The sequence below is a fragment of the Vanessa cardui genome, chromosome 4, assembly GCF_905220365.1.
Source record: "Vanessa cardui chromosome 4, ilVanCard2.1, whole genome shotgun sequence".
NCBI lineage: Eukaryota > Metazoa > Arthropoda > Insecta > Lepidoptera > Nymphalidae > Vanessa > Vanessa cardui.
In genome coordinates this window covers 4,883,743-4,897,365 of record NC_061126.1, presented here as the reverse complement: position 1 = coordinate 4,897,365, position 13,623 = coordinate 4,883,743, and the positions used below count along the sequence as shown (strand labels likewise).

Genomic DNA, 13,623 nt, shown 5'->3' with positions numbered 1-13,623 from the left:
ACTGACCGAGAAGACCGAAAGTTAGTAAGGGAATCTTTAAAAAATTGAAAAAAAACATCTTCTGAGCTTGCTGCTGAACTATCAACGGAAGTTAATAAAACAATATCAGCCAGAACAACTCGCAGAAGGCTTCAGGAAGCTGGCCTTAAAGGCTGCAAAGTCAGGAAGAAGCCATGGCTCTCGGACAATAACAAAAGAGCCCGCTACGCCTGGGCCCTAAAATATCAATATTTTACGAAAGAAGACTGGTCAAATATCATATGGTTCGACGAATCAAACTTTGAGGTAAGTCAGATAATATTGTATGCAATATAGATAAAACAGAATAAATTAAAATATTAATTAACCGATTCTATGTTTCCTAATTTCTTAACTATCTTGTTTACGATTAATTTCAGGTATTTGGTACCCCTGGTATCACCTACGTGCGTCGTCGCGTGGGCGAAGAATTCAACCCCCAATGCGTGGTACCGACTGTTAAACACGGTGGAGGAAGCGTAATGGTCTGGGGCTGCATGACTGATTCTGGAGTTGGTGAAATGTTCGTGTGCGAGGGTCGGATGGACTCTACAAAGTACATCAATGTACTGGAATCAGCATTGGTACCCTCATTTTCTACACTTTTTGGAGACACCAATATGGATAGAGTTAGATTCCAACAAGACAACGCGCCTTGTCACAAGTCAGCCCGCACAGTGACTTGGTTTCGGGAAAATAATATAGAGCTTCTAGAGTGGCCTGCACAGTCACCGGATCTGAACCCCATTGAGCATTTATGGGGTATATTAAAGCGTAAGGTCCGGCGCCATACAATAACCACCAAAGAAGACTTGAAAAGGCGCTTACGTGAAGAGTGGAACAATATAAGCACCGAAGACTGTAAAAAACTAGTTACGTCGCTACCTGCAAGAATTACTGCTGTGATTAAGGCCAGGGGTGGGCCAACTAAATACTATTTTTTTGTAATAATAAACACCATATTAAATTTATAAAATTGTTTCATTTACTTCCGAATGAGCCTTCATAATAAAATTGAAATATATTGGGGGTGCTCCATACTTTTGGCCAAGGCTGTATAGCACATAAGTAACGACTCTTTAAGCTGGAACACAATAATACCAAATGCTTTTATTTGAGCTGTTTCAGTAAAACTATATTAAAGTTATGCCCTTAAAATTAAACATATAAAGGTATGAGCTATGTTTTTATCTGTATATATATCACTAATACAAAATATCACTTGCTTTGTATTATGTCATGGCTTACTACGTACTGATAGATGTTTTATAACAACAAGCCAGTAATAAAAACAAATATATGCTCATCACAAAAGGCAGTTCTTGTCTTATTAGCCATAATCTTTAATTTTTCCATTCTTAGAACTCTGCAGTTTTCTTTGAACTATGCTGGTAACAAAAGTTTGTAGTTGATGATCGTAATGTTAGCGTCTGACAATTACAAGTTTGTGGAGAGAGAGGCATTAATTGTTAACATTAAAGTAATTTCTCGATTATTCACATTCGAAATAGGAACATATACTGAAATAATATGATTATTTTTATATGAAAACATTAGCATATGTTTACTTGAATTAGTATTTGTATATTGTATGAATACTTATTTTTTCCAAGTGAAACTTTGTTGGGTCCACTCGAAGTAATATTACGATGTCGCGTCAAATTACGTCACAAGGGACAGAAGATTAATAATTATTTATTTGAAGCAAAAAAGAGAGGGAACTTCACGTATTACACGGCTATTGGTTTGATCATACTTTTCAAAAGTAAAACTTTTTAAAACGCTATTAGATTACAATTTCGAGACTGAAATTGCATGTAACGTTTCTTTAATGAGTATCATACTCGTAGTTAATATTATACGGATTACTTGTCATTATTTTAACTATTAAGTCAATTGGAGAATTAGACGTTCGATTAATTACAATTTTACCTTTAGCAACTATCTACTATATATGATCAGCCTTATTTGAAAGTCATAATTAGCTTTTTAGTTAAACTAACTTTAAACTATTGTTAAACTAACGTTAAACCAAGGGTTCTCAAAGAGTTGGGATCAATTCCAGTTTCAGTTCAATAAAAGAATTCCTTTCAAGAACTTTTCAGTGGCAAACTACAGTTGCTGTATACGCTTCCATGCATCGGAAATTACCTTAAAGCTATGGTCCTTGTGCGTGAACTCTTTCCGTTCGTATCGGATTTATTTCCTTCGTATTGTGAGAATGAGGAAATAGAGATTGCACCTGTATTTTAAGTACGTACTTCTGTACCTATAAGTATATATACGTATAATATTTTGCAACGTTAGCTAGTTTATCCTGAGAATGAAAGCAAGAACTGTAATTACCGACTTTGAAAATAATAAATTCGTTTTTAGACACCTCATATTAAATTGAATTTAAAAACAAATGATTTTCATATCACTGAATAATTTATAGTCTAGAAACGACTTTATAAAAATGTAGACTAATAATATCTTATATAAGACTTTATAAAAAGTGACGACTAATAAATAATATTATCTATAATATAAAGTTGATTTATAATTAATAGCCAAAAATAACACCCAATTAAAATTTATATTAGTCAGAAATAGACAGTCCGAAGCTCACAAACTTCCCGCTAAATAGTCAGCTTCTGTGACAAGCGATCGCGCTCTTTTTTTTTAATTTTCACGCTACAAGGTATTGATGCATTAGGCGTAAAAGTATTTTTATTAAGCAATAAGTTAAGACAATACTCAGTACTAGAGGTTATGTGTCAGTAAATTATTTTAGTTCCAAATGGTTTATTTATTTGGACGTTTTATTTTTAAATATAAATAGCTTTGAATAATTAATCAAATTATATATAGTTGAAAACTATAAATAAATTATTACTTTAGATCTGGTATCTTATTTAGATTGGGTTAAGATGGCCACAGAGTAATCTATAGCAAAGATTCCATTAATTGTATTACTTATAATCGATTTAATTAATATGATATTGATTTTACCTAGTCCATATGTTCAAAGTATGGAAGACCATGATTTGATAGATCATGTCGTAAATTGAATAGTATAATTCAAATATACTCAAATAACCAAGATGTATAAGGATATAAAGTTCGTTGACCTTATATTTAATAAATGAACAAAACTTATGACTATTTCAATTCATAGTAAAAAGTTTCTCTCAAAAACAAATCACTATTTATACCGACTTCAAAAAATATATAAAAATTTAGGAAGACCTCAATTCAATACAAGTTAAGATTCCTTCTCCCTTCCGTATACTTATTATACATATATTGCTTGAAAAGTTGTTACGACAGACGTAAAGTATGAAGCACAAGTGCTTTTTCATCCAACCCCTTTTTTTGTTAATGAAATCAAATATCTAAGAAATACTTATGGAAGGCACTATTTAAACAATCATGCACATCAAAAGTCGAATCGAATTTACCATGCTTTTTTAGAACTGTTCAATTATGGTAATAGATTTCGCAAACACAAACGAATTAACTATTTCAATAGTGATGTTTTTTTTTTACACTTATCTAATTTATTTGCATTTTATCATTTGCCTTCTATTATATCTGATTAGTGATTATTTAATTTCATTGTTATCTCTATTAAAGATACGGGTATCTTAATCTCGCTTAACCCTGTTAAATATCAATATTTAGTGAGGCGGAAAGTCGGCCACGGGCCGGTGTTGAATATTTAATTGTCGTGGTAAGTGATCTTAAGTATATTTCTTGCGTATCAATTATGAAATAATTTTCTATTTTTTATTATTAACCGTAAATCTGACCAAACGTAATGTTTTTATTATTTTTTTATTCGAGTATCTTTTTTGCGATCTGAATAGAGTAATAGTTGTTTTATCCATTTAATACAAAGTTCAGTCGGATGTTTGTTTAATATGATGGATAACTAAAACGACCCTTTTATCTATACATATAATAAAATACGAGTGTCTGTTTGTAAAATTAAAATAGCCCTTTTTTACTCAATGCATATGTATTTATAGACTGTACATATACCAAAATAACATTTTTTTACAATTTTTGACAGTCTGTCTGTCGTCTGTCTGTCTGTTTGTTCCGGCTAATCTCTGGAACGGCTGGACCGATTTTGACGGGATTTTCACTGGCAGATAACTGATATAATAGGGAGCAACTTAGGCTACAATTTTTTTTTATTAAATTCAAACGCGTACAAGGTCGCGGGCACAGCTAGTCGTAAATAAGTAACAACCAAAGACTGACTAACTTTAAAGATTTACTAACTTAACTATTAATAACATTCACTACTTAAACATGATTTTAATATAGTTGTTATATAAATAATGAGCGCGTGGAATGGTAGCAAGAATCCCCGTTGAATCGCAACTCTGATCATCTGGGCTAAAAACGAACCAGCCCTCCTGTGACCAGTGGAGGCAATAAGCCTATACTTTAGATTAAGCGTGTTGCACCACTTTTCACAGCCAATTGGACAAAAAACTAATTTCACATAAGACACGAATATTTAGATCCTTTTTTCGCTCCAGCTTTTTCACCTGTGGCACTGGCTCTTAACATTGTTTCTCGGATATGAGATGGGGCCAACGTGTCAACGCATTTATTGTATCCACTGGTGATTATAAATATGTCAAATTAGCAAAAGGCTAATAAAAAATTGTATAGTAAAATCTATTATTGCCACAATTATCAACAAATTTTATATGTTAGGCATTTTAATACACACACGAGGTGATTATGAATAAAGAGAAAACAACAAAAATGATAATTCACATTATATTTTAATTTACGATCGAATTAAAGCAATGTATTTGTGGCATTATTCAAATACAAATACAATTAATATGAATTCAACATCATTATATGATCTGTATAAATCTATTGTATGTACCGTTACTTCGTATCTTTTTAATGGTTGAATTTGATTACAAGTTTTTTATATGTAACATTTCCAAGTTAAACGTTTATGTCGTAAATGGAATCTTTTTTATACAGCGTCCTGACTCTTGCGTAGTTTATTTATTTTTATTATGTTTTTTTTTATAACTCATGAAATATATAATATGTTGTACCCTATATAATAAACATCTATTGTTCAAAAATTACATCTGTGATTTAATCATTTGTAATAATAACTCTCAAAACATTTTCAAGTATTTACAATTTAATTTTAATTATTATCTTACCGTTTGATAAGATAATGACTATGAGATGCAATTACGCTATTTAATATTAAGACAATGAAAATAATAATTGTCAGTTTAACACATCTAGTAGGACTTCGTCAATGATAACTGCGAGTTCTTTGACTTATACTTCAGTAGTAGGGCTTTGCAAAGTCCGCATGGCGATCATATATTGATCAGATTTACAACCGTTAAACAGTAGGACATGGTATTATAGTTTGAGTGAGTTAGCTATTGTAACTACAGGCACAATTATAATCTAACTACTACTATATTTACTGCTTACAATCTGGTTCATCCATTCCATTCACCAGACCGTCTACCCAAGACTAAAAATAGTTTTGCTTATCACCAATAATATCTTGAACCTACAACTCGAGTATTGTTCTCTTTAAATAATGAAGTGAATTTGACTTTCATTAGGAGAAGCGATTATCTTAGCGTGTCAGTATTACAGATATTTGTTTCTCTTAGACGTTCCTCTTTCAACTATTTCCCCTTCAGATTTATACCATAATATTTTTTTCGTATCAAGACTACGTATATTCTTGGTTTAGTTTAAGTCGGAGTAATCATAGCATCTGTGATAGGGCTTCGTGAAGGCTAGCCTAGCTGAGCAACGCGCATTCGATTATTATTTTAGTACAGAGTAATACTTATTAAAGTTTTCCTTACACATGGAACTCTAAACATTTTTTCATTTTAATACTTATTAAAGTTTTCCTTACACATGGAACTCTAAACATCTTAAATCCTGTTTATCGTGTTGACGAATAACGGTTTAGAAGTCATCTATCGTTCTTGCAATGCCAGGACATGTGATTGAACGTTTTTTTATCATGCCATATATTATTGGATGAGCATACGATCATGATGGCAAGTGGTCACCGCCCTTAGATAATGGCTGTAAGAAATATTAACCACCTTGGGAACTAAGATGTTATGTCCCTTGGGCCTGTAGTTACACTGTCTCATTCACCCGTCAAACTCGAACACAACAATACTGATTACTATTGTTTGGAGGTAGAATATCTGATTGTACCTACCCAGACGGGTTTGCACAAAGCTCTACTATCAAGTAATTAGGTAGTTTATTTGCACATCCTAAATGCAATTGGCTCAGTGCCTTACTAAATAGAAAAAAAATACTCTGTTATAATTACGTAAGAAGATCTTCGGTTATCTTATTCGCTCATTTGTATCTCGTGCCTCGGGCTGTCATTTAACCTCTGTTCATAATGGGAAATGGCGTAACGTAATTTGAACAACGCTAACGAACTAATCTAGCCGGCAAATTTATGTACAAAGAAAATCCTTATGTATCTTAAAATATATGTAATGTTATTGAGTTTTAGGAGAATTATGTTTATTTATTTAACGCTAAAAGTATTTTGTATATCTTTTTTTTTATTTGTGTGAGTAATACTTGTAAATAATTCTATTCATACAGATAAATGCATTGATGTTTTTTAAACATATTAAATTTGGATAATTGAACATATTACAGATGTAACTATTTTTGTTCGGAAAAAGGAACACCCAGACCTGAGAAGGACCGGCGAAATAAACTTAGCGGGTCTTTTTTTGTCAAATTAATCAGATACAAAATTGTTTATGAATAGAAACAAACAGGAGGCGATCGTTTCATTCCCAAGGTGTGCTACCAAAGATAAACTCACTAATTATATATACCTTACGCACACAAGCGTTCTTTAAATTTTTTTTTTAATTTTGGCAACAGATATATCGAATAACATCATCTTTAGTATCTACAATATTTTTATAGAAAAAGTACGCTTAGGAATCAATTCCGACGGTTTTATTGTTATTTTTTTTAAATAAAATCCAATTTTTAACAATAAGTCCCCCCAGAGCCCGATAATTTCCAGATTGTATTTAACCACAAGATATACATGTTTATATTGCTAGTGCTTATAATAGATTATTTGTAAATTACTAAAACAGTGCTCAATACTAGCAATGATCAAAATTACTATTTAAAAAAAGTCATATTATCATGATGAATGATTTTTAAATTTTATTAATATGTTAATATTTTTAGGGTAATTTTTTCTGAATAGAGCCTAATAAAAATAACAGTATATGAGATAAGGTAAATATTTAGTGACGGAACTATGTTTGAAAATATTATCTTTATATACACATTTATGGTAACATTAACTGATACCGATACACATAATAAAAAACTTGAATTGTAATTTACGTTACGGATTAATAAGATATCGATAACTGGTTCATATCGATTGTCGACAACCAATTGCAAATGTCCATTAATCTTTTACGATTTTGGACGTGGGTTGTGGATGGTCCCGGTATAACATTGGTTCGTTCAGTTCTTATTTTGAAAATATAGTTGTTCTAATTTTCGAACGTCGCATTGGAGCTTGTAAATTCCATTTTGAATTTTTAAAACATCAAGTTTAGTTTTTTTTTTTTAAATATTTCATGGCAAGCAATGGTCTATTTGTGTAGATACATCGAAAATATGATATATATTTATGAAATAATTATTTTGATAAATAAACTTGAACTAGCGAACTGCAGTAAAATGTTTTCGTCCTGCTTGAAGAGTTTTACGACACAAAGAATTCGAATTTGGAAGTCTTAACAGTGAGGAAAACTTTTGTTTATAATAAAATATTAATTTGTAGGAATTATATTTTAAAACAAATCTTAACAGTATTATTGTTAAACCTTTTTCTTTAAATTTTATGAATTTCTGACCTTTGAACTCTCTTTCTAATATTAATAATTTTCTTAATATTCTTAATATTTTAAAAATTAATGCTTTTGTTACTTTCTTATTCATGGTCGTGTAAATATACTTTTTTATAATATTTGTGTATTTTCGATTTTTTTTTAGAAAAAATAATATTTTATTTAAAAACTATTTGTATTGTTCCTTTTAAAATTAATATTAAACGCTGATATTATATATACGTTATGAATATTTATCTTTTCACCTTTCGAAAAATTTACAATATTGTAATTAATATAAATTTATTTATTTAATGTATGAGCACGTTACAAGATATATATACACTAAAGATATATTTGTAAAATTTTTAGCGAAAATCTGCAATGTAAAGATTACAAGTTATGCGCTCCTTCAATTATAGAAGACCATAGCACGCTCTATTACGCAAATGCTATTTAAACACAGTTACGATAAAAAGCAATAAAATAAATAACACTAAAATATCTAATAAAAATTAGATACTTATAGTTATAAGCTTATTATGTTGACATTTATATATAGTGTTTGATATTTAATTATTTATTTACAGTTGATCTTTTATCCGCTTCACCATGGCACAAGATAACGGCAACTCGACCATGGAGATGGGCACCAGTGACCAGGTAAACCGGATGTTATTCACAATTTTCCATGAAGAAATATAGGAACTGGGAACAAAGCTTATGTTAACATTACTAACATATTTTAGTATATATAACATGTTTATATTATATATATAGATGTAGTCGATATAAGTATAACCATTGAAATATATGATACGATTCAAAAAAAGAATGCATTTATAATATACTGTAACAATTTTCATTGAATTTACTATCTTGATTTTATTTGATGAGCACGACTAAAACTACACCATAGTAATTACTACAAATACGTAATAGCGTTTATAAGTCAAGTAGATAACCCTTATGATAACTGTGAATCATTGACCACTAGAGAAGGAAATCAAAGAAGTAAGAATATTTCAGTATTACAAGTAACAGACGAGCGTGCCATAGTTTTATAGACTAAAATAAGTAAATTTTAACACCTTAGTGTCAGGAAGGATTCAAATTGTTAATTTTCATGCTTTATCAAAAAAAATCAAAGTGATATCGTGACTTTCAATAAGTTGTTAACCTTGCTTGACAATGTTTAGGATGATATAAGAACTGATCTGTTTTTGTAATTGTCAGTTTGTTCAAGTTTTCCTGTAAGGTCGGTGGTCGTTGCGTTCACGTTGAATTGATTTGTACGAGATTAGAATCAATATCATTGAGATGAAGCACGTGTTATCACTTATCTTAGGAACAGTGTTCTATCTTTAAAACACTATGTTATCTATAAGATTCGTTTGAGTGTTTTTTATCTATTTCGAAAAAAAAGTGATATTGTTTTCTGTGAGTGTAAGCGGTTGTGTTTTCGCAGGTCCTGGTTGCGAGTAAAAAATCGAGGAGAGTGACGTATGGGATCGGTTTCGTCGCGATGTTGGTCGCAATCGGTGTTGTTATAACACTAGTGGTATTACTAACAGGAAACGATGCAGGTACAGCTGATCCTATTATATCGACGACAGAAGGACCAACATTCCCAACAACTATACCCGTTCCAACAACGACGACGACGACGACAACAACAACGACAACAACTGAAGCACCACCGACGACGCCCGAATTGGGAGAGATAAATTTGGAAGATGTTATAAATGGGGAATTTGCTTCGCCGATATTCAATGGGACCTGGACATCAAGTACGTATTTTTACTTATCATTACATTGACTAGTATAACACTTTAGAATAATGATAAAACATGTCTTGATATGACTAGCATATATTTCTTACAATCACAAATATAAGTACCCAAGTAATTTAGGTTCGTACGTGATAGTAGATTTAATATTGAATTATTTGCAGGTGGAGAAATATTATTCAGAAATGCGAATGGTGATCTGGCGCTGTATGACATTGATTCCAAAACTTCAACGATCATTGTTTCAAATACATCACAGGTTTACAAGTTTAATGCAATTCATACGTAGTTTTAGTTCGTTCATAATCACTGACGTTAAGAGTAATATTCCCTAAATACATACAAACATTATAAAAAACCGAGCTACGCTAAGCTCAGAGTTTATCTTATAACTACGATTATAACAATGCTATTGAATAAAATTATTTGATACAGTGGTGGTATTGGTAGTTTGATGGCTTTTTGGTGATTCAGGGAATGATTAATACTTTTAATGTGCTAGTGTCTATGGGCAGTGGTGACCACTGAATATTAGATGCCCCATTTGTCGTTATAATTCGTTTGAGAAATGATAAGTAGTTACACTTTTAGCACTTTTGTGGAGAAAATTATAAATGTAATTTTATTAGTATAGCTGTAGGTAAAAAATAATGATTGCACATAGGAATGTAACAAATTACATTCCTGTTGCTATTACTGGCCCTAAGTTCAAGTCTATTTAGTTTCTAGTGTGGTCTATTTGACATTTTGTTAAATTACTTATAATGTTTATATCATTATTTTTATTCATTAATCTTACTTAATCTTGACAAACACCTTAAGCGAAACTTAGTTAATTCACACGTTATACACGAGTTCTAGTTAAACTTAAATTATTAAAGTTGGTTCATACTTTGAAACATTGTAGTTAGTCGAGTACACCTCAGTTATATATTAAATGTTATAATTTATGTAACGTCAGTGTATATACTTTTTTTAAACGTCTTGTAACAAGACTTTCCATTAATGAGTTATTATTTTTAGATCCTACTACAGTCCTTCCGAGTAACAGAGCTGGCACCTGATGGTAGACATGTGGTACTTTCTTACAATGAAGAATCGGTAAGTATTTTTGTAACTGGTACTTGTATTAATATCGGGGAACATTTTAGTCTACCTTACTTATTAGTTTTAGTTGATGTTCTATTCGCCGGGATACAAAATTTCATATACATATAAATGTTCTCCTTACTGTTTATTGGCAGTTTCTATGCGATGCAATACATCAAGTAGTACTTGACAAATATGCCATGCCATTGGATGTCAAATGGCACGAAACACAAAAAGTTTGACATTAGTTCGCTTTGATAAAAACGATATACCTAATGCCTCATACAATATGTATATTAAGAAGGTTATTAAAATATATTAAATTAAAAAAACACATGTCATAGTAGGATTAGTCTTTTTCCTTTATAGCGTTGGAATGTAAAGCTGACGTTACAACAAGGAAAAACACTCGATCGTACTTAATCACTATCATCGCGTAATTTAGTAAACAAATGGCGCGAAGTAAACAAAATTAATTCACGACTCGTGCTTCTAAAAGCTTTGTAGCAACAGACGTGATCTTAAATAATGTTACGCTCCCAGAAGGATCGAGGAACCTAGTTTAAAATTTATGTTTACATTTTATAGAAGGGTGAATATTGAGGTTGGTGAATAGTTACATACCTACTATTAAAATAATCTGTGATAATTACGATGACTGGGATTAATTTAGTTTTTTTTGCAATCTTAAATCATGCGCAAATTTTATGCAAGAATCACATTTAGAAGTTTTTGTTAATGAAGTAAGTAACGATCACCAAGACCTGTTTATAATTAACAATTCTTATGTCGGCGAATTGGTACAATAAAGGTTGAGCGTCGAATAAAATTAATAATTCACAATGTTTTAGCCTTTCAAGTTGTACGAAGTTATTTTTTTTTATGGTATAGATTGGCGGACGAGCATATAAGCCACCTGATGGTAAGTGATCACCATCACCCATAGACAATGAAGCTGTAAGAAATATTAACTATTTGTTACATCGTCAATGTGCCACCAACGTTGGGAACTAAGATGTTATGTCCCTTGTGCCTGTAGTTACACTGGCTCACTCACCCTTCAAACCGGAACACAACAACACTGAGTACTGTTATTTGGCGGTAGAATAACTAAGTTGGAAGAAATATGTTGTTGAAAGAAACAATTTTTGCACTTAAATAGACCATGACCGAAACAAATCGAGCCTTGACACCACAATTAGTCACATTATTATAATTTATTTGGTATTGCCGACTCAAATATTTGAGCACTTGTGACAACTACATTTAACAATAAATTAATAGTGAACTTTTTATCACTGATAGGTTAAACACAATGGTATACAAAAATCGTCATAAATGTTTAATAAAATAATATTACTTGTGTATAATTCAGTTTTTTTCATTCATTAATTCGATATCCAATTTAATTTATTATATTAAATCAAAACTGTGATTCGAATCATAAATGTTCTAAAATAAAAAATATATCTGTACTTCTGGTGTCCTACAAGGGTCACTTTGGAGCCTTTTAATATTATTTGTCATGTTTATAAAAATAACATCTACCTACTTCAGCTTGAACATGTTTATAAACATAATTATATATTTGAATTTGATTATTAAAGCATTCAAATTGAATTACCTCAGTAATGTAGATAGCGATCGGCATTATTGAGAAACTATATTTCGATACCGACATTTTTCGATCTTATGAATGCATTCAAGAAAAATATTGTTGGTTATCTCAGCACAACAAAATTTTGTTACTGTTGCTATGTTATAGATAATATCATGTTTATGATTACTAGGGTTTAGATTATATTTTATATTCAACCATTTATTAAACTTGCCAGATACATTGAAAAGGAAAATGCGTACTCAGGAAAAATAAGTTAAAAATGTATACTTATCTCTAGAAGAGATTTGTTCCAGTATACCTGAGAAAGAAGAATTAGATTATGTAATTTATATTAATATTATAAATATGAAAGTAACTTTGTCTGTCTGTCTGAAAGTGTGACTCTTTCAAGGACAAACATATGTACAAACAGACTTTGATGAAATTTGGTATGGAGTAAACTCGAACTCCAGGAAAGAAAATAGGCTTCTTTTTATAAACCTCTAAAACGCGAGTGAAACCGTGGGCGATAATAAGTTCATAAATACGTAACATTTGTATATGAATATGTAATAGTCCTTAAAATTAATTAATAAAAGTCATATAATTGTAGGTATATAGGCACAGTTTCGAGGCTCGGTATTCAGTGATTGATATCATCACTGGTGAAGTGACGAACATTATACCTCCCGGAGGGAACTTTGAAGACGCAATCCTCCAGAACTTCGTTTGGGGTCCATCGGGTACAGCACTGGCTTATGTATACTTGAACAATATTTACTACCAATCGAATTTGTCAAATGCACCTCAGCAAATCACGACTAATGGAGTAAAGAATATTGTTTACAACGGTGTTCCTGATTGGGTATATGAAGGTACAGATTTTTATTTTTATATTTTATGTTACTTTTGGAATTAATTAAATTGTTATTGTTCTTGTTTTAATATTGTACATTTTATGAAACCAGTAAATTTAGTTCAGTAATATTTAAGTATTAAATTAGTGTTGGAGATATTAAGTATATACATCATAATGATAACAGACATACGTTGTTGACTTCCATGCAGGATAAATGGCATACATACATACATATATGTATGATTGTATTTAACTAACATGACTTTGTATTTTTAAACATGGAAAAAGAATACTAAATTGCCGGTTCATCTCGGTAGAATCTACTTTCCGAACCGGTGGTAGCTTCACTTATATTAT

At 30.9% G+C, this 13,623-nt stretch overlaps 1 protein-coding gene across 2 annotated transcripts in view; it reads left to right on the top strand.

The window, feature by feature from the left end:
- LOC124544121 (venom dipeptidyl peptidase 4-like) overlaps positions 1 to 13,623 on the top strand; it is a 49,219-nt gene that overhangs the window by 21,962 nt on the left and 13,634 nt on the right. The window contains exons 1-6 of one of the 2 annotated variants that reach the window (XM_047122570.1): positions 3,635 to 3,733; positions 8,519 to 8,591; positions 9,397 to 9,718; positions 9,883 to 9,977; positions 10,742 to 10,819; positions 13,021 to 13,282. In XM_047122570.1, coding sequence (XP_046978526.1) covers positions 8,541 to 8,591; positions 9,397 to 9,718; positions 9,883 to 9,977; positions 10,742 to 10,819; positions 13,021 to 13,282 — 808 coding nt within the window. In that variant the 5' untranslated portion in view covers positions 3,635 to 3,733; positions 8,519 to 8,540. Of the gene's footprint in view, positions 1 to 3,634; positions 3,734 to 8,518; positions 8,592 to 9,396; positions 9,719 to 9,882; positions 9,978 to 10,741; positions 10,820 to 13,020; positions 13,283 to 13,623 lie in introns of those variants that run through there. The other variant, XM_047122569.1, reaches the window with a different exon arrangement.